The 22,583-nt window shown below is 37.6% G+C and overlaps 1 protein-coding gene across 1 annotated transcript in view; it reads left to right on the top strand.

The window, feature by feature from the left end:
• The window catches only part of PCLO (piccolo presynaptic cytomatrix protein), a 368,631-nt gene that overhangs the window by 226,030 nt on the left and 120,018 nt on the right, over positions 1-22,583 (top strand). Inside the window, exons 10-11 of the mRNA XM_050708091.1 lie at positions 1,524-1,605; positions 20,348-20,473. Of these exons, the coding sequence (XP_050564048.1) occupies positions 1,524-1,605; positions 20,348-20,473 (208 nt within the window). The remainder of the gene's footprint in view (positions 1-1,523; positions 1,606-20,347; positions 20,474-22,583) is intronic.

Raw genomic sequence — 22,583 nt, forward strand, 5'->3', positions numbered from 1 at the left:
GGCATCTCATGGCACTTTACACACTTCCGGTAATATTAGACCCTATATCCTGGCAAAATTCCACGGTAAGTCATAAAGTCTGCCTGATCTCAATTCTGATTTATTCTGGAGTACCTATCCACTACCGAATCCATGATCTCTTTTTCGTCTGTGATAAATTTTGGCCAATGCTACTGTCAGTGTACTATGGGAGGATTTCAGCCTTCTAGATGCAATGCCATCCACTGGGTAAGAAACCGAATTATGACAAATGATGTATGAACTCCTGCTCACCGTGGGACTGAGCTAAGCCAGCCACTTGACTTCTCTGTTTCCCCTCCTGTCACTTATGTGTGCTATCCATTAACATCATAAATTCTTCAGGGCAGAGACTGAGTTTGAAGTGCTTAGTTCAGGAGGAGCTTAATCCCTTTAAATGCTACTTAAGTATAAATAATAGTAATAAACTCCTGGCAGCAGGCTTCTAATACACTCAGACTTCTGCTGATTAACATCAGCCCATCAGCTCCTGAATTCCACCCCCAGTCCTATCCCATTGGCATTGTGACCAGCCCCAGGCAGCCACACTCCCATTGCTTGGTCAGGGTATAATGCTCGGGCTTGGCATGAACGTGGCAGAGCTGATGTTTTCTGCTTTGTTTCTGAAAGACAAAAACTGCAGGCAAAGAGAGCATGCGATGGGTGTGAGGTGTGTGAGTGTTGCAACAGTCTTTCTGCAAAGGTCTTTGGGTGTGGACATGTGGCGATCATCTCTGACAAATGAGGTCGTACATGCTGCATGGCCTCTTCCATGCCCATAATGTAGGGCAGGTGGAGTCATCCCAGATGGACCCCTGGCTTTTGAATGCATGTTGTAGATATATGTTGCTTTCAGCTTTGATATTTTGCAGTAGTAGCCCAAGTGAATGTTGCACATGATCATGTAAAAAGTAACCTTTAAAGTTTTAGGTCAGGTATTTCAAAAGGCTTTTAAGATTTGGTTATGAAGTACATTCACTGGGGGACAGTTGGACCAGATGATCTTGGAGGTCTTTTCCAACCTTTATGATTCTATGATTCTAAGTTAGGATATGTATTCTTGCTGAAACTAGAGCTCATGGCTTTTTACATGTTCACCACCGTTTTGTTCAGGTCTATATGAACAGTATTTTGTGCTATTTACAGAAATCATATATAATTTCATTCTCTTCTTGTACATCACTTGGACAAAGGATTAATGTGAAGAAAAGCTACAGATAACAGCAATCACCTTCCAGTCATTAGGAAATAAAAACATAACTAAAGCCATATTCAAACTGAATCTGTTTTTCTGGAAGCAAATCTTCATTCCCCTGCAGAAGGATTTTTTAGTCTGACAAACATATCTTGAAAGTCAGGGGATGTTTGAGTCATGAAGTTGTGGTATTTCCCTGGATGAAATAAGTTTATTTGCTTGATTCTGTTTCAACTGTCTAAAATTATTGTTATTATATATTATGTATGTTATTTTATCTTTTTATGACATGCATATTTGTGTTCCTCAGATAAATGGGAAGCCGCTACAGTACATTTTCCCTCATGCAAGGCTCAAACTACTGAGAGACCCAAAGGATCACACAGTTTCAGGTAAACAGCAACAACTCTCTATGAGATGTAATAATTAATTTCATTAGCATAATTCATGAAAAAACAATTTGCAGCATTAAAAATAGTTCCTGTGTTGTATGCAGCAGGAAATTCAGTGGTCATTTTAAATTTTGCTGTTTGGTTGTCACAGAAAGCAGCAGCGCAGAAAAAAAGGTCACAACATCTGTTCCAGATATATAAGCTATACAGACATTAAAAGCAGAGGTAAGATCTGTTGTGTTATACATAACAGCAGTCTGTTCGGCTGTTGCTTTTTATATAACTCTACATTCTCTGCGTGAGAAGTTTCCATAAAGATTAACAGAGGAATTAGAAAAACAGGTAGGCTTGTGTAGGTATTCAACATGTACAGAACTGAGAAATATATTCTTTCTATAGAGCTACTGGGAATCTTCTTCAGAAGGGATTAGCAGAACAATAAGATCCCATTTTTCTGTAATATCTTCACACAGAGAAATTTATCACAGGATTTCAGATTTGTTCTCCTTTCCATAACTCTAACATAAATGTTCACATAAGTCTGACTCCACTTGTAAAGGAGAAGACAGTGGCAGAGGTTATGTTCATTCACCCCTTGACTGTGAGCAGGAATACTTTATGATCTTTTACTTATCAAGTTGTAAAAGGCTGCCAATTGCAAGGTCTAGCAAGGGTAAGGTTTGTCTGTTGGAGCTTTTGGAATCGCACCCTTTCTTATATCTAATATTTACAAGGAACTCAGAGGTTTTTTCATATGCTGTTTGTCTTCCTTCAGAGGCACATGCTTTAAGTGGGTTTGTCGTGAAACCATCAGACTTTCTTTTCCCAAGTTTAAATTGTAATAGTATGTGTCAAACTGCTGTGCAGAAGCAATTACTGACTGCCAGCTTTGGTGTTCCCTTGAGCAGTAAGTAGAAAGTGGCATTAACTTACTTGAAGTGCTAAATATTGTTTTCACAAGGTTTTTGGCAGTAAAATCTTGATCACTGGGTGCCCCCAGCACCCACCTCATATTTAGGGAGTTACATGAATTTTCTGTATATATTATGAGGTATTTTCTTGCTAGTTGGTGTAACACCCACTGATGATTTTGGAAAAATAAGGACCCCTTCGCCCACACAGTACAGTTTGAAAGAAGCAGCCAGGTCTGTGGTTTTGTCAGCCTTCCCTGCCTGGGGCCCTTGCATTCAGCAGGAGTCCCTTGATATCCTTGTGGAGATTTTTTGTCCTGTGGGGTGATGAGTAATGCTGTTATCCAAGCTGCTCTCATACCCAAGAACAAGAGGAACGACAACACGACTGTATGTAGTCCATGGTTTAATGTTGCTGAAGGCTTGATTCTCCTACAGCAAGTTACTTACACTTGTGCAATGTAAAATTCCTGTTCCGAATTCTCGACTAGCTCTGCTGCTGGCAGTCATGGCACACGTGCTGTGCATCAGGGGAAATACCTTGTAAGTGATGACTGGACAGGCAAGGTGCAGATATTGACTTCCCATTTATAAATTCACTGCTCGGCGTGAGATCACACTGAATTGAATATTCACTTAGGGTCCTGCCAAAATTTCATAGCCCATGCTGGGATTGCTTGCTGCTGTAACTGTGCTGTATTGTACATAACTTCTCCTTGGTGTAAGCAAAGTTGGCTATGTCTGTGCATGCTGCAGTAATACTTTTGGTTTGTAATCCAGAAAAATCCTTGGAGCCCCACAGAGACATACTTCTATTTGGTGTATATACAGATTTCCCTACAAACATGAGGAGGCTGAAATGTGGATTGTACAGAGAAGAGCCAAAGGTGGAATGGGGTACCAATATGGAGGAATTGAGCCAGAAGAAATTGTTATATTTCTCACTCCTTGTATATCTTTGAGGTGCTATAAATCTGTGGCTTTGCACCTCCCTCCCTCTCCTCTCAGTGCCCAAGAATTAAAGTAGATAGCAAAGTTCTTTAAATTGCAGTACTTCTGCTGAACGTCAGGCTTTCAAAATAGACTCTCCAGGAGCCTCACACAGTGTTTTTTTTTTTTTTTTGGTTTAAAAATTCAATTTTTATTACTTGGTATCTGCAGACTTATAGCAATATGTCCTTATTAACCAGACAATGAGGCACACTTAGAAATCCAAGTCTAGAAACACAGAAGAAGTTAATTAAAATACTGGTACATTAAACAATATATTCACTTATACCCCCACTACAGCAGTAAGACGCAAGTAGGATTATTGGGTATTGATCTAGATGCCAGGGTTGGTTGGCTGGCTGGTTTCTTTCTTTTTCTCTGTTTCTTGGTTTCTTCCCTCTCTCTTGTTCTATTCCTCACCCTTTCTCTGTTCCCCTCCTTCTTCTCCTCCTCTCTCTTTCTCCTTCCCGCTCTTTCTTATCAAAAGTACCAAATGATTTGTTGAATCATCATATTTAACTGATTGCCTTATACTTGTTGCATAGGCAATGGAGGAGTGTATGTTAAAACAAACCACCTCGATAATGCTGATGTGGGGAGCCAGATCTCCCCAGGGCTCAGCCAGGCACTGTCCAGGTGGCAATGGGAGTCTCTGGTCAAAGATCCTTGCAGCAGGCTCTTGAGCTGTATTGGATGAGACTCCCTGAACTGTTGTGTTGCTGAAGTAACTGGAATGTGGTCCTGTGTGACCACAGAAGCATGTGTGTCATCCACTGTCTGTGATTATCTTACAGTGTGTGCAAAACATCCTGTCTTTGTGCATCAAAGACTGTCCTATGTGAGCTTTTCTACACATGCAAGAACAGTTTCTACTGATCATTTGAATGATCTATGTGCAGTTTGGTCAATTTGATAGCTGAGGTGCCTTGATAGTGTGAGCTGCCTTCCCAATACTGCCAGATTCTCAACTGGAAGAATAAATTAACACCTCCTAAGTATGCAAACAGTATACCTGTAGGCACACAAGCAAATGCCATGGGTACCCAGGTATACCACAGATGTAACTATAGGGCAAACTTGGATTTCAAACTTACATTACTATTATAATTTGAATCCCATAGACCTCACCACATACTTAACATAGTGAAGGTTACTTCCTGTTTAGGGATCCAGAAATTGTCACATTATGAATATCAATAGTATCTCAATTTGTGTGCTGACAACACAAAGCTGGGAGGAGCGGCTGATACCCCAGAGGGCTGTGCTGCCGTTCAGAGGGACCTTGACGGGCTGGAGAGTTGGTCTGAGAGGAACCTCATGAAGTTCAACAAGGCCAAGTGCAGGGTCCTGCACCTAGGGAGGAATAACCCCAAGCACCAGTACAGTCTGGGGGGTGACCTGCTGGAGCACAGCTCTGCAGAGAGAGACCTGGGAGTCCTGGTGGACTGCAGGCTGACCATAAGTCAGCAATGTGCCCTTGTGGACAAGAAGGCCAACGGTACCCTGGGGTGCACTTGGAAGAGTGTTGCCAGCAGGCCAAGGGAGGTGATCCTCCCCCTTTACTTAGCTCTGGTGAGGCCACACCTGGAGTATTGTGTCCAGTTCTGGGCTCCCCAGTACAAGAGGGACATAGAACTACTGGAGCGAGTCCAGAGGATGATGAAGATGATTAGAGGACTAGAGCACCTGTTGCACAAGAACAGGATGAAAGAGGCTCTTTTCCAGGCCTGTTTAGCCTGGAAAACAGAAGACTGAGGGGAGATCTCACCAATGTATATAAATATCTGAGGGGAGGGTGTCAAGAGGATGAAGCTGGTCTCTTTTCAGTTGTGCCCAGCGACAGGATGAGAGGCAATGGGCACAAACTGAAGCACAGGAAGTTCTGGCTGAATATGAGGGGGCACTTCTTTACTGTGAGGGTGACTGAGCACTGGGACAGGTTGCCCAGAGAGGTTGTGCAGTCTCCTTCTCTGGCGATATTCAAAACCTGCCTGGATGCCATCCTGCGCAATGTGCTCTAGGAGATCCTGCTCCACAGGGGGGTTGAAGTAGATGATCTTCAGAGGTCCCTTCCAACCTTGGCCATTCTGTGATTCTGTATAAAATTCAGTCTGTTTCACTGCATATTCTGTGAATATGCTTTCTGCTTGTTTTCTTGCTTAATGAAAACTGGTACTTGAGGTACAGATTGCCTTTGGTGCCTTTTACATAATTTTGCACACAGAAATATTTAATGCAAATTTTAGCATGTGAATGAGGTGTTTAAGAATGAGGAACTAGGCCAAAATTGTGATGGCAAGAGAATAGTAGCTCTGAATGAAAAATAAATATATACTTGCTAGCTGGCCTGTCTCTGGAGGTTTCTTGTTTCTTCAGCACATGCCGTCATCTAGAACTCACAGCTCTTCTTTTCAAGGTATTCACTCTCCCCTCCTCAGGCAATGCTGATAGATAGGAAGGAATTGCCAAGGATTTTCTCTACAAAGATTGATGAATAATTTGCATTAAAAAAAAAAAAAAAGAAAAAAAAAAAGAATTGGCATCATGGTTCTGCTGAGGTGCCAAAGCAATGATGGCAGTGATCAGTGAATGATAATGTAGCAGTATTTAGTGCTCCAGAAACTCGCTGTTTGTTTTCACTGAGAATCCCTTGTTTCTTTTGGATCCCTCAGCATAACCAGCATAAGCACTGTTTTATTCTGCCAGCATTTTCTCTTCTGTTTTTTAACACTTCATAGTAACATATGAAGAAGGGAAGGGAGGGTATGACTATTGAAGACAGCAAAGCATTGTCAATGCAAGGAGGAAAACCCACATTGAGTTGTTCTCAACAAGGCAGACAAATCTCAGTAGGCCTGTATGGTCAAGGAGCGCATCTAAGTCAAAGTAATTCTTGCTGCTTTGCCTTGCATGGGACTGAGACACAAGTAGTTCTCCCCTTTCCAAATGTACCATATTCTGTGTTTCCATGGAGCAAAATGTACTGGTAGGCAGCCAGGCTGTCCATGTTGTGGAACATCCTATTCAATTCTGAGGCAAGAGAAGAAGGCAGAAAGGTAATTCAGAAAAAGCTGTGAAGTTTGTACTAGAGCAAAAAAGCTAATTGGACTGTGTGTGGGAGACTGTGTCACTCACCTTAGCAGTAATATCAGCGAAACTGCTAGAAGGATGACAGGGTAGCTGTAAGGCTACACATGTCAGAGGTGCCTCATACTCTCCGTAAGGATTATGGATTCCTATACGCAGCAACACACCTCTAAACCATGCCAGCTAATGGGCTATTCAGACTGAGAAGTAGAGAGTTAGAAGTGTTTTTCTGTACCAAGTCCACACTGCTATAGTCTCTAAACATGTAACCCTCTATATTTAGGGTTTTTCACCTGCAAGTTCAGCAACTTCAGTTCTTACAGCAATAGTGAAGTGCAGTGAATATGTGATGATTAATCAGTGAAAGAATGTATGAAATATAGTCACAGTCCATGTTGCATGTGACATAACCATCATAGACATAGAGTAAAAATGTAACTCACCTCTTGCCCTCAGACTTTTCTCAGAGGATTGCTTTTCTTGTTTCTTTAGTTTAGCATTGTGAAGAACTGAAACAATACTTTGCACAAAACATAACCCCCTCTAACACTCACTTGTTACTGGGGAAGGATCTAATCCCTAATTAACAGCCATCATTCCCTCAAGTACTCTCTCCTTATCAGAGACCTGGCACAGAAGTTAAACAACAATAAACAGAAAGGTGCAGAGCTGTTATAGACAGGCAGCCTCAGAGATTTTCCAGTGAAGTCATACAGCAGTAGGTGAGGACAGGAATGGAAGTACAGGAATGGAGAGATGTATTTTTGTGTCTTATTAATGATCTTAAAAAGAACTTAGTGACATTTGACCTTCCTAAATAATAATAATAATAAAACATTTTCATATTTGTTAGAAACCATTTGTAGAGATACAGACCATATATGCCATGTTTATGTGCCTTCTCTCTAAACTAACTTCATTAGAAATGCACTAGCATGTGTATTTCAAATACTTTCCATGAACTCTCTTTTGCAGCTCAGTGGTTTATGCATTTTTCAGTGTATGAACACCCATTTAAAAATGCATAATCATATCATACGATGAGTGGAGGTAATTAAGAGTTCAACGTGTCTACTGATAATAAAGTTCCAATTTGCTTTCATATCTCCGCAGAAGCAGACCATTGCAATGCTGAGTGCTAGAGTTCAGTCGGGCCCCCAGTTTCCCGAGGAAAGCCAAGAGGAAAGCAGGAGCATATGAATGAGCTTGACAGCCACTGAAACAGCATCTGTCAATCTCTAACTGCATCTACCACATGTCAGCACTTTCTCTTGAATAAGTAGAAGACAAGACATTCAGGGACATCTGTCATTGGTCAGATGACTTGTCAATGACTAGTTAATAGAGTACTTGACCAAGTCCTTCTAACAAAAGAAAAGTTAAAGGCACAGAAATGCCAGTTTAGGGTTTCAGTTCTCTGGTGAAGCATAAATGATCTTAGCAACTCTCAGAGGAAGACCCTGTGCTCCCTTCTTTGCATAGTGGCTATAAAAAATGTGAATAGGTTTAATAATTACGCTAGAATGAGGCAGTTCCAAAGGGCAATTAATTGGATGTTGAAATACTTTAAATCACCTTTTGGATACATCTGTTTTCCTCTCTTGATTATGAAGGAAGCATGATGTGACTTAGACTAAGATTTTTGTCTTGTAGAGATCTTAGATTAGATGAGTGTATATTGCTTATGTACAAAGAAGCTATAGAACAATCAAAAGATGTGCAGAGTACTAGTTGTCTAAAGAACTGCATTGCTTCTTATCACCAAGTGATAAATGTCTATTTGAGTGAGATGCATTTTCCAGAGCAGTGTGATGTACCATATTGAGAATGATTGCCTTCCGTCCACAATTTACTTCATCATAGACTGTACAGGTCTTTGAAATGTGCTGGCTTTATGCTCCCAGGCAGCCTGGCTGAAGGATAATTTCAGTTAAGATGTTCTGATTCTGCAGGTCACTGACATGGAGAAAATGGCTCTTGTGGATGGATAGGGAAATTTGAGTTTGTGACTGTCTCATAGCATCATTACACCTGCTGAGGTGCAGCATTTATCAACTGAAATCTATTAATTTTTATCTGTTTCTGAATTTATTTATTTGTTTATTTGTTTGTTATTGTTGTTGTTTGTTTTTACATTGTTGACAGATAATATGCACTCATTTCTTGCATGTTTCCTTGGTGTTTTACTTTGGTAAAAGGAGATAGGGAAAATTTCTGCAAAATTTCATTTAAATAACATAAAGTTTGCCAGAAAGTGTTCTTGTTCCTGAAAAAAACTGTTGTTCAAGAAAGGGAGTGAAGCTGATGCTACAGTCAAGGCTGATGAAGACAGCTTTGTCTGTGGATAGGCACCCAAAACATTATATAATTTCTCCCCACACACCAAAAAATATCAACCCCCATTCCTACTACAATAATCATTTTTTCATAAAAGTGTTACAGTTTAAGGAGGCAAAAGATTACAATTTATCAAACAAGGTGCTAATTTTCATATTAGCTCAGATGTTGTCTTTTTGCTTTCTGTAGAAAATGTTTTTTGTTCTGCTGATTGTTGATGACTTGGAGGGCAGTAGTCATGGGCTTAAACAAATACCATTTATTCAGAAAAGACTGAAAACTTCCCTAATTTGACAACTACATCTAGTGAGTGAAAAATATATATATAATCCTCTAGATACAGAAATGAAGAAAGACGCAGTTAAAGGAAAAATGCAGATAAACAATTTTCCTTTATCCCTGCCACAAAAACTGTGTTTTAAGGGGTTAAATTCACTAAAAAAACAATCTGTTAGTAAATTACTGAATCCATAAACTGTTTTTCTTCTGCAATAATCGAGTTGTTATAAGAAATATTTGTGTGACAAGAAATGTGTATATCACAAATAAGATGACATATCAAGTTTCATTAAATTTATGCTGATTCTATATATATATATACATAAAGAAAACAACTAAAAATCACTTTGTCAACTCACCCATTTTAAAATGCAAAAAATATACATATATATATATATATGCTTTTTTTGCCTTTTTTTTTTTTAACCGGCTTAAGTTAGATACAACAGCAGTAATGGGACTTCATTACTTAAAGATGAGTGTAAACTCAAGGTAGATGAGAAATTGCTGGATACATTTACTAACCTCATTCAGTAGTGACTGATGTCACCAGGGAAAGAGCATGTGAAATGAACTGATGGTCTCAGCATGTGTCTTAGTGGACAGTTCCCTTATACACATTTTACAAATTATACAAAGCTAGCCCATATCCACAGACTGAGTGGTTGCAAGAACTGAACTGTCAAATGGCGAACACAATTCTTCCAGTGGGACAATCTGAACAGCTGCACTGTGACACTTCTGAGAATAAACAATAAGCTTCTGTCCTGTTGCTAGCTTAGGCTCTTTTCCAGGCAATGAGTCAAAAGTTTAATGACAGAGGAACTACAATTCCTTCATTTATTTTGTGTAATTTACATGCATATAGTAATGTTTTCAATGAATTATATACACACATTAAAAAAAAAAAAAAAAGAAAAAAGGTTACTATCTTTTTCACTGAGAAAATAAGGAAAGTTCAGAGTTTTTTACAAAGAATTAGATGGTTGCAGGTATTACTTGTTTTGAAAGAAGTTTTAACTTTGCAATTAATAGTTTCACAAGTTTTTCCTCATTCATGACAGTAATCCATGCAAGACTATGTCACTTGATTCCCTTGTGCAGGACAGCCTTTTGGGTCAGATATTCTTTTGTTTTTCCTTCAAGAGGAATTATCAAGTGTGCAGAGGCTTTGTTGGGTACCTTTTAAGCATAGGCATTACCATCTTTCCTAAAGATTCCTTGGTCAACGTTTCAAAATGTTGACCAAGAGCCATAAATGCTCTCCATTACATGTGCACTCCCCAACGTGTCTCCTGTTCCAGAGGTAGACAGGAACTGGTAGACAATGATGTAGCTTCTGTTTAACCATTGCCAACACACATTTGCACAAATATCACATGGATTTCCTCTACTCTAATAAGTGTACTGAAACAACAACAACAAAAGTTTGATTAATTACATAAATAAACACCTGTCTACAGTTTCTATGAATCTGTAATACCAGGACATTATGTGATGTCTGTAATACAAGGGCAGTGCACAAAGTTGTAATTAAGAGAAGTTGCATGCTAAATTGTCAAGCCTTTACTTGTTACTTTCTTAACAAAATATAGATAACTTCAAAACTGGAGATCCACTTGCAAAATAGTTAAATAAAGCTGAACGGTTTCAAGTTTTTTTTGTCCAAGATGTTAGGATAGCTGATATCATTCACGTAGGACTGATCTATTATTTACCCTGTATTAAGACATCGCTAAAACGCCAGATTTGTAGCATACCAATTAAGTTGCAAAGTTGCAATATGCCAGCAGAGTATCCTTTATGTAAATCTTTTTCCTATGATGAGAGGGTTGCCTTATACTATGTTGGAAACATCAATTAAATCTATTCAGATTTTCCCCTTCAAGAAGAACATTAACAAAAAGCTTAAGCTAAATGCAACTACTGTAGCATTAAAAATGTCACGAAGATTAATTTTTTTTTTACAGTAAAGCCATAAACAATTGGCTGACATATTGGCTGAACAGATTAAAGCATGTCTTTTGGGGTAGATTCATCCTAGTAAGAATCTTTAATATTTTGTGAAACTGGACTGAAGTTATAGTATTGCTGTTAGCTGAGATGAACTCTAGACTTCCGGTATTTTCCTACTGTAACTTTTGGCCTGGATGTTTGGATGTTACCTGTTACATCCAGGTATTCTGGATGGCTGGGCAACTTGATGAGCAAAAAAATAGATGGTTGGATTTAGAGGGGAGTGATTAATGGGTTGTGCTTTTCCTGCAGGCACATAATACATGTGCTATGACCTACCCCATTTAATATTGTTATCAGTGGAGGAGGTGATGAAGTAAACTCTCATAAAATGTTATGAGATGCAGATGACACTGGATTAGGGGGAAAGATTTGAGGGCAGGACTGCCATTCAGAGGGACCAAAGCTGGCTGGGGGAATAGGCCAACAAGAACCTTGTGAAATTCAACAATGACAAGAACTAATCCTGTCCCTTGGGAGGAGGACCCCTGTACAATGACACAAGCCAGGGACTGACTAGCTGGGGAGCAGGTCTGCAGAAGAGGTCCCTGGGGAAGGTCTTTGATTTTTTAATTATTATTTATTTTTTGGTGGACGGGGAGAAATTATATATTTTTTTGGTCTCGAGGCCAGCTGAACACAATATGCCCTAGCAGCAAAGAAGGCTAACAGCATCCTGTGTTGCTACCAGGAACATAACTTTGTATTTGACAAGTCTACACATCTACCTTTTTAGCAGGTATAAGTTGTATATACCGCTTATTGAAGATAGCAAAACTCTCCCAAATGTGTTAAATATTAGAACACTTTTACTAAGTCAGATATAAGCATTGTTTAGATCTTTATCATGGCTCTGGTAGAAAATATATAAGAACACAAGACCAGAGTAAGCACAGTGCAATGTTCTCATACCTTCCAGCAGTCTGTGGTTCAGCCACTTCATGAAGCAGTGATTGCTTCTTTGTATGTAATGGAGATCTACTCTCTTCCTAATGGCTTTTGTTTATGCATTATACTATAGCTACTGTATACATATATCTTACTTATTATATCATATTTACACTAAATGTATTGCTGTTTCTTAAATGCCAAAGCTGATAGGGATGAGAGAGTTCAAAACATTTTAAAATATTGAATTCAGCTGTAAGTTAGTGGCATCTATTGAGCACTGGCATCTATCAGTAAACACAGATGAATCTCAGTGCTGACAGTTTTTGTATAGATTTAAAACTACCATAGCTTTAAATAGAGAAGTCTACCATTAATGGCACCTTACCCTTATTAATCTTATTCTGATGTGACAGACCATCCAAAAAGAAGCCTGTATCTTGTTTTCAAGTAGATACGATAAGTGCTCCAGGATGCTAATTTGTAAAGCACTTTATGATCCTTCAGGATGATAGCCAGTGTGCAAAGCAGCATGAAGCAGTTTCTCAGCTGACATAAATCAATGTTATGTTATTAAAACAACTGGAATATATCTGAATGTCATCTGCTCGGGATTTGGCTTCATGTATATTTTATGCTTTAATTGCCGATAGCCAAGAAGTGGAATAACTGAGTAGGTTTAATCATGTTTCTAGGAAACAACTTCATTTAAGTTAATTTAGTTTAGAAAGTGCAAAAAACAATTTTCCTGCAAACAATCTTCAAAATGTTGTACCCGTCCAGATAACCAAGCTTTAATATGGACCATCATATTATGTATTCCACAGAATCATATAGTAATAATAATGCAAATAAAAATTTACCTTGGATTTGATTATACACATTACTTTTCCTGTTGCTTTCCAAGTGCCTGATCTAACTTGGTTTTGTTTGCCTTGTCATGTTTGTTTTCCATCTGTTCTCCAGACTTTCCAGATTGCTTTATCATAACTGTGGTATCTAAATAAATAGTTAGCTTTTATTCACTTTTCAATCTGAACTCTCAAAAGACAGTTGTTTTTTCTTCATCACTTTTTTCTGTGACTCACAATTCTATTCACACAGACAATGGAACATGGTGTAAAATTGTTTCCACAGATAAGTGCCTACCAGCACCCTAGCATACATCTGAGCTAGATAAGACTAGAGAAAGAATGAGGAGATAATGTATAGTAAATGAACACAAGAGGAAGGTTCTGTCTCTGTTCACAGCCAAGTAGACTTGGAAGACTTCATATCATTTGGTTTGGTTAATTTGTTCTCATTGCTGTAGCATGGCATTTTGTCACATTGAAAAATCTTTTGTGCCTAATGTCTCCTTTTCATTCTTTATCCTCATGCATTTTTCTTTATCCTCATGCATTTTTCTAATGCCTACCATTGAACTTTGCCCCCCCAAAAGGTCACTGTTGTCCTGCTTTTCTATGATTCAGCCATCTGATTTTGATATATATATATATATATATATATATATATATATATTAATACATTGCTTGAAAGTGATGCAAAATAAATGTGGACTTCTGTAATTACTTCCATTGGTGGTATGTCTATGCTTTGGCTCACGGACCGAAACCAAAAGACTCAATATGCATTTTCAAGTTTAAATCTTCCATTTATTTTCCATTTCAAATTTCTCAGGGGCATGTATCATTGTCCTCATCATCATTTTTCACTTCAAGTCCATTTCCAATTTTTTTAATTTCACTTTTATAAAGTTTCAACTTCAAAGCACGGAACATCTGATGTTTGTAAAAAGACCATGGTTTTCCAGAAATAGCTAGTGATTTTTAACTACTGTCTCAAAGGCCATGCTCTTAGGCGCTAGCTATCCAAATCAATAGGTGCTACATATATATATAGTATATATATATATATAAAATTCAGACACCTAAAAGTCTGTTAAAAAATCATGTATCTCTGTATCTAGCTGTGACAAGAGTGAGATTGCTACTAATGATTTTAAGAGTTTCCTATGCCAATTCACACAAACTCATGTGTGATCACTGAAAAATCTGTTGCACATTCTAATTGCTTCTTTCATTTCTTTGCTCATGTAATTAGACAAATGGTTTCATGCTTTGAAAATTTAGCCCTGAGGAAATACTTGTTTGAGTTAGCACATGAACAATATTTGCACAGAGCTTCTGGGTCACATGGCTACATTCTCAGACGGGTGCAGTTGTTGCTTCTATATGGGACTTACTTAATAATTAAGCAATATCAGGCCCTGCATTTGGTGCTGCAATTCTGTTTACTTTTATAATGGAAAATTATCCTTTCAAACTTTATTTTCATTTTTGTGTTTTGTGTAAAAACAGGAACAAACAAATGCCTGTTGTGCTCCAAGTTACTCATTATTTCTCTGCCTTTTTTTTTTTTATTTGTAATTTATATAGGGAGTTATTGACATTTGTTTTGAGAGTCAAATCTAATCATTGCCTAGATGCTGAAACAGTTCCAGTAAATCTTGGCTGTTTATACTCTAATGGCTGAGCTCAACTAAGTAGTAGAAAGATGATAAGATTTCATGAATTTCCCTGTGAACAGAGCAGCAGCAACAGATTGGCAGCAATCTGATCTTTATTATCTCCATAATGAGGAAAACAAGACAAATTGTAATTGCAGAACTTAGGTTATGGTCAGCATACTACAGCAAAATAAATTATTCTGTGTTAACTGAGTCATGTTTCTAATCTTTCTGCTATGTTGCTACTGTTGAACAACAAAATATACCAGGTGCTATGATTTCACGGTGTTCTGAGAACACTGAGCTACACAAATTTAGAATAAGTCAAATTGTGCACAAATTAGGGGATGGTGGAGATAATGAAAAAGAGAATGAGGTATTTTAAAAATACTTCTGCCGTGTTGCTTGCCAGGTCACTGGTGACAGGGTTTATTAGTGTCAGGATGTTGGTCACTATTCAAATATATACATGTGAATATGCATCACTGAAATAGTTTGTGATGTCTGGAAGAATATGAAATGACAAATGAAATGTTGTTTTGAAAGTCACAAAGTGGGTTAATCGGGGAAAAAAAAATCTAGGTGATTCTAATTGATTAGTATTTTTCTCTAAGTACAGTGTGCTTTCAAAAGCAAATCTTCATCTACTAGGCATTTGAAGTCTTCATTAAAGCTCCTAACTTTATATTTTCAGCTATATAAATCAGTGGCTCATAAATTAATTGTAACAATTTAGTATCCATACTTGTTTGTTTATCAAAATATAAAATAAATGTAGTTGCATGATTTGTCTTGTTATCATCTTAAGGCTTCAGTAAAGACTAGATGGGAGGGTAGGATCACAGTCTTGGGATATCAGTAAAAATAGTTGCAATTATTTAGTGGTCTTCTAACTTTGAAAAATCCTAAAAAAGATTGGATCTTAAATATGTGAAGTTCCACTTGAAGAGATGTATTCTTGAAGATATTTTCCATAGAAATCAATAGAGTTCTGAAAGGTGCCCTCTCTCATTCACAGCACAATGATTTGATTTCTGACAGTAAACAAATCCTATGTCATATAAAGAAGAAAACAGTAAGTTTTCTAAAAAAGATAAAAAGCTATGTTAGCTGTGAAAAGTTAAAATTGAAAGATTAGTATCTGGATATATCAAAATAGAGAGATGGAAATTAAGACTCAAAGACTAAAAAACAAAACAAGCAAGCAAACAAAAAAAAGAACAAGGAAAAAGGAGAAACCATGACTGATGATATTTTTAAGCTACCTGCATTCTGTGTGATAAATTGGGTAATGTCATTGTAAACAGAAACTTAACATTTTCAGTAGATGCAGTATCCATAAACAAGTCTGAAATCTCATCTTCACACTAGACAATACAGCAACATCCAAGCAAATACTTCTTTGTCATTCAGAACCCAATACTTAAAACACATTGGGCAAAAAGTAATGCATTTATTCTGATTGCCCAGAAATTAACGCTTTTATCGTTTAAAGTATTCTAGTGGCATTTCTGCAACATCATAATAACAAAATAGAATTTTCTAATTTAGTGCAAAAAAATCAACTAATTTGAATTCCTCCAAATTGCCCAGCAACAAGAATATTTGCAAACTGACACACACACACACACATGGTTGTTCCTTAGCAAGCATGCTCATACTTAATACATCAGTCATACATTTGACTCTACAAACTGCAAATTTAAAATCACAAAACTTTTCAAGTTCTATAGGAATAAAAGCCTTTAAATATTATCATCAACAAAAAATTATTTTCTTAGCAGCAGTATGGTCCAACAATTTAGATTTGCAAAATCAGAAACAATGTCAACCATGGTTTTCAGTAATCTAGCACAGATATCCATAGACTTATCTGTGAAACCGGGTGTCATATACACCCATTTATATGACAAACCACCCATCTGCCATTAAGATATCAGAGACAGAGACTGATGGACTGTGTCATAAGAAAACTGTGAACCTCTAGATTTACTCCCCAGTGTTACTAAGAGTCTGTTTCTACTGATGAAAAGTCTGTACGTTAGTTGTGTAGGTTAAAAGTAAGTTACCTGTGTATGAGTTTTTGTGTTGTACATTAAGAATTTGTTTAGTTTGGATTAACTGCATTTAGTACTTTGCAGCTATGAGCGTCAGCCCTGGAACATATTAATGAATCTTACAATAGTGTTCGATCAGAAGTTCTCTGATAAGTGTGCAGAGCAGTCTGTATGAATTTCAGTGCCCCAAGGATGGACTGATGCTTGCATGCTTTTATTGGTTACTCATTCACTTTATGCAATGAGATGCTTATCTTTTTTTTCTTTTTTTTTTGTAAAAGACATTTTACAAAACGTGGTATGATGGGTTTGCTTTCCATGTCATGTCAGGAAAAAATTAACTTTACTGGTGCTAAATTTCAAGTTTTCAGTGAAATAATATATCTAATTTAAAATAAGTTTGTTCCAATCACACTGAAAAATTACTTTCATCTCCTAAACAAAAATAACCTTAGAATTCCCCATTAGCACAGTCCCAGAGTGCCAATATAGCTACTGTTTAAAACACAGCATCTTTTCTGTATATCAAATCATTTACATTCAAAACCAGCCAAACAGCAATATGTATTGATTATCATCCATGCCAAGTTTATAATTAAATGAATATTAACTACCATGATGGATGTATCTTGTAGCTGAAATTTAATTATACTCCCCACGCCTGTAATTAGCATTGGTATTTTGATGGTGTTGTTTTGTGCTGATTATATAGGCAACTTAACAGTTTTACTTTAGAGGACTCCCCTCAAACTCAAATATTTATATTTTTCCAATTCTTAAATTGCTGTTAAAAGAGGGAGACAATTGTCATGTCCAAAAAGAGGCTGAAAAAGATTTATATTCTTTTGTGCTACATTTGCATTACTAAACATTCACAGAAGAAAAGGCTTACAAGAAGTTAGCTCTTTTAAAGATGTTGCTCATGTCTTCAAACTACAAAGAGATGACAAATGTAGTGAGAGGCCATTATGGCTAAAATTTTTAGCAAAAATTCCAATGAACTTATTCACAAATTTCATGCTATCTTCAGAGTATTCCCAACTGTGATAGGATTCTGCTGTGCCCCTCATTACAGAATGGCTCGGGTTGGAAGGGACCTCAAAGATCACCTACTTCCAACCCCCCTGCCATGGGCAGGGATGCCACCTAATATATCAGGCTGCCCCATCCAACCTGTCCTTGAACACCTCCAGGTATGGGGCATTCACAGCTTCTCTGGGGAACCTGCTCTACTGCCTCACCTTCCTCCTAATCTAAATCTCTCCTCTTTTAGTGTAAAGCCATTCCCCCTTGTCCTGTCATTTTCTGCCTGAGCAAAAAGTTGCTCTCCATCTTTTTTATAAGCCCTCCCTTTATATATTGAAAAGCTGAAATAAGGTCACCCCAAGTCTTTTCTCCACACTGACCAGCCCCAGCTCTCTCAACTTTTCTTCGTAGGAGAGGTGCCCCAGCCCTCTGATCAACTTCACGGTCCTCCTTTAGACCTGCTTTAACAAACCCACATCTTTCTTGTGGTGTGGGCCCCAGACCTGGATGCAGGACTCCAAGTCTTCTCACAACAGCAGAGCAAAGGGGAACAATCACCTCACTCCACCTGCTCACCACTCCTCTTTTGATGCAGCCTAGGGTGCAGTTGGCCTTCAAGCACACACTGCTGGCTCATATCAAGATTTTCACCCACTAGAACTCATAAACTCTCCTCTGCAGACCTGATCTCAATGAGTTTTTCTCTCAGGGTATACTTATGTTTGGGATTGTTCTAACCCAGGTGCAGCACATTGCACTTAGACTTGAACCTCATTAGGTTCACATGGGTCCACTTTTCTAGCTTGTCCAGGTCCCTTTGGATGGCATTCCTTCCTTCTGTTTTATTGACTACACCACTCAGTTTGGTGTGATCTGAAAACCTGCTGAGGGTGCACTTTATCCCTTTGTCTATCTCATTGATAAAGATAGTAAACAGTACTCATCCCAGGACAGACCACTGAGGGACGCCACTCATCACCAGCTTCTTCCTGGACATGAAGCTATTGACCACCACTCTCCAGGTGTGACCTTAAAGCTAGTTCCTTACCCACTGAATGGTCTACCCATCAAATCTCCAATTTGGAGATCAGAATGTCATGTGGGACCATGTCAAAGGCCTTACAGAAATCCAGGTAGATGACATTGGTAAGTCTTCCTTTTTCAACTGATACAGTCACTCACTCCATCATAGAAGGCCACCAGATTGGTCAGGCACGATTTGACCTTGGTGAAGCCATGCTGGCTGTCTTGGATCACCTCCTTGTCTTGCATGTGCCTTGACATCGCTTTCTTATCTTTATACTGTGCTGTATGGGATCCAAAATAAAATAAAATGGTTATTTGGAAAATGTCTAATATGGAGTTGTGAGAAAAGCCAAGGCACAAAGGACATAAATAATCTTGGATAGAAAAACTAGTAGAAAGTTCTTTAGCCAGGAACTCAGTGTGGCTAGCTGGCGTCTAAAACCAACTCAAAGCTAAGTTATGGAAACACTAATAGCATTATCAGGAAAAAATTAGTCTAAAAAGATAAAGCTTTGCAAAGAGATTGTGTAGTGAGCTTCCTATATCTGATTAGTGTAATAACTAAGCAGATTTAGCTTAATAATTTAATAATTTGAAAAATAATTTTTTAACCATTACAGTTAAGGTGGGAAAAAAGCCTTTACATTCCCTGATCAAAGTGTGAATCATCTCTTGTAAAATTTTCTTTTTCTTCAAAGAAATTTATTTTTCTTGTATGGGAAGTATTTTATAAAATAGCGTGATAGCATGGAAAATTGACAATGCATAAGATTACCTTTATGAGACTATTCTAAAGCTTTTGTTTTCACTCCTATTTTTTCCTGTATCTAAGGGAGGTTAGTGATTTGCTTTTCTCCAACTAAGAAAATCAAACTTATCATAACATTTTCATCTTTGTGATTCTTAAAGAAGGGAGAAAAAATGTTAGATTTGATGATGCTTTACCACGAAGTGATTGTAGGCTATTTTCCATTATCATAATTTTTACATCCTTTGATGTAAAAAAATGTCAATTAAAAGAAAATATTTAAGAAAAATACTAGTCTCTGACAAATACAGGTTGATATAAATGTGCATGCTTTGCAGAGGGAGCTCAATGATCTATCTGTCACCCTATTTGTCTGATTCTAAAAGCTCATCTACTATAATTTTTCAGCTAAATTGTATGCATGTTTTAGGCATAAGATAAAGCTATCCTTTGAATCCACATTTCACATGAATTTCTAGCAATTTAGTGCAATTTAATTAATACTGCAAATTAAGGTTTGCTTGATGTAGATTTGCCCTGCAAATTGTCATTTTGCAGTATAGTAGGGCTGTCAAAAGAAGGTAGGATTGGCTTCAATGCAATTTTCAGTGGATGAGTTGTTCGTGTGATGTCAGTATTTACTCAAGAAAATGTTTTCCTACACTGAAAGTAAATTGAATGGTCCTACCCAAAGTTTAGTCTTTGGGAACGTAACAGATGGGACCTTAATCTCCCAGCCACAGCCAGAAGTTATTGATGACATCCTTCAGTATCCACTGATTATTTGTTCTCTTTCTTGCTTTTTCTTTCCAGTGAATTATTCATTGTTTCATCTCTGTTTAAAATTTTCTATTTCTTTTGATCACAGGCAATGGGCTGGGTATCCGAGTCGTAGGTGGAAAAGAAATTCCAGGAAGCAGTGGGGAAACTGGAGCTTACATTGCCAAGATCTTGCCTGGGGGCAATGCAGAGCAGACAGGGAAGCTGATAGAAGGTAAGCTAAATGCACTATCAAAAAGTGGAAGCAAGGCAGAATTGTGAATGCAGTAGAATTATTTATACACGTGCATTCTCCCTCACACAACAGATACAATCTTGTGCAAGGGCAGAGGGGTATCTTAGAGCCCCTCTTAAAGCAGAAAAGGACTTATGGAAGGTCCTTGTCTATAGCCAGAGGGAACTGCCATGGTGAACAGTATTCTGTGACGGCATGCTGTCTGCACTGGGGGTAAGACGTGATGAGAGTCCAACTGTATCATGTATATTGTGGACGTGCTATTTTGAAGATCTTTGGCTCCCTCCATAGAAAAGAGTAGGTCTTTCATAGCTGTGCTAAATCATGCATTTTCTCAGCAAAGTGGTTGAAGTACCATGCAGGTAACAAGGAGAATGTAGTTATTCAGTATTTCCTTGAGACTGGGCATTTCAAGAAAGAGGATGAGAGGTTAACACTTAGAATTATCTCTGCCATTTTGGTTTCTCTTGTCAGGAGATCTTCTGGGAATTGTGGTTTAAAGAACTTGCTTGCTTACCATATGGCTGTATTTTTAGCAGTGCGTCTTGGTTTTACAATAACTACAGGAGAAATTCAAACACATCAGCTTGCTTTTTTTCTATTCCCATGATGTATTTTGAAGCTTTATTCATATTTTATAGAAAGATGAATAGAACAATAAAGTATATATATATTTTTTTGTTTCATTCTTCCATCATATATGATCAGTATTGCTTCTGATCTGAACTTTATAAAAGAATTGTAGACTTACGTTGGCATTGTAGAATATGTTGGCATAAATTTGGAGCAACTATCAAAATCACTACACTTAATGTGTGGAATTTGACCGCATAGAGTCCCAGAATATGGTTTGCTATTGATATGTTAGATGAGAGAAATAAGGCTTTTTGCAGAAAGTACCATTACTGTAGCACAGAAGACAAACACTTCAAACCTGGCTGTCATTTACCTCTTAAATCTCAGCTTTATATATAGTTTACCTTTTATGTCATTTTAGGTGGCTATCATAAATCAAGAAAGAATATTTAGCTTCTTTACTTTGGGATATTTTCTTTGTTTTAGTAAAAATATGGCTGGTGCACGTCTAATCTCTATACTTCAAAAGTGCTAAAAATCCACTGAGGTCTTCAATCATTCTCATATTGATTTGTGCAAATCCAACCAAACTGCTAATGTTATTAATATTGCTGATATTGTGTCTGAAAATAGAATCTAGCCTTCCTGGGTAATTGCTGTCTCTCACACCACATACATAAAACTTTGTGTGTCATTATCTGTAAATGACAATTGTTTCATATTAGTAATTTGTATAGTAATCATGAGTCACTTTTTTTCTGCTGAAATGCTGTGTGACTTCAAATTAGTGAATATACCTAGTCATCAACTAAACATATAATAATGTCATTACAAGTTAATATCGTGACTCATTAGCCTTTCCAAGAACATGATTCACTGGAAAAAAAAAATCCCATCAACTTAATTAATTCTTCTAATTCTTAAGACAGAAAACACTGGGTCTGAAAAATCCTGCCAGTAAAGAACAAGGATAGATTTACTGTGGTTATGAAGGAAGGCAAAGTCCTACCCACTGTCTGTGTGACTGCATCTATGCAGAAATGACACACTTTAAAATACAGATAGCATTCCTTTACTTAGGGAATAGAAATCCATACAATTTTAGCCTATTTAAATAGCTTTGGAGGAGTCTGTTAATGCTGAAAAGTTTATTTATAGTTCTCACTGCCAAATACCAGTCTTCTTGGTTCTCTCACCTTGAATTGCTTTCAGATGTTAAAAATATCTCTGATTCATCACTCACTGGCATTACAAAAACTGGAGGTGGAAGACTCATTCCACTGAGCTCATCAAGTGCAGGGACTGTGTCAATTTGATAGATGGGTCTGTGCTCCCTCTCGTGTTGACAGAAACAGTTTGGTTATATTCCACCTGGTATCTCTACTCAGGAAACAGCATTTCATACTGCCAGCATTTTTCAGAAACAAAAGAAACTAGAGTAAAGAGCAGAAATAAAGTATTAATGTGTGTTACTGACTGTTGCAAATTTGCTGGATGTCCTCAGCATTCAGTA

This window comes from Cygnus atratus, chromosome 1, assembly GCF_013377495.2.
Source record: "Cygnus atratus isolate AKBS03 ecotype Queensland, Australia chromosome 1, CAtr_DNAZoo_HiC_assembly, whole genome shotgun sequence".
Lineage (NCBI taxonomy): Eukaryota > Metazoa > Chordata > Aves > Anseriformes > Anatidae > Cygnus > Cygnus atratus.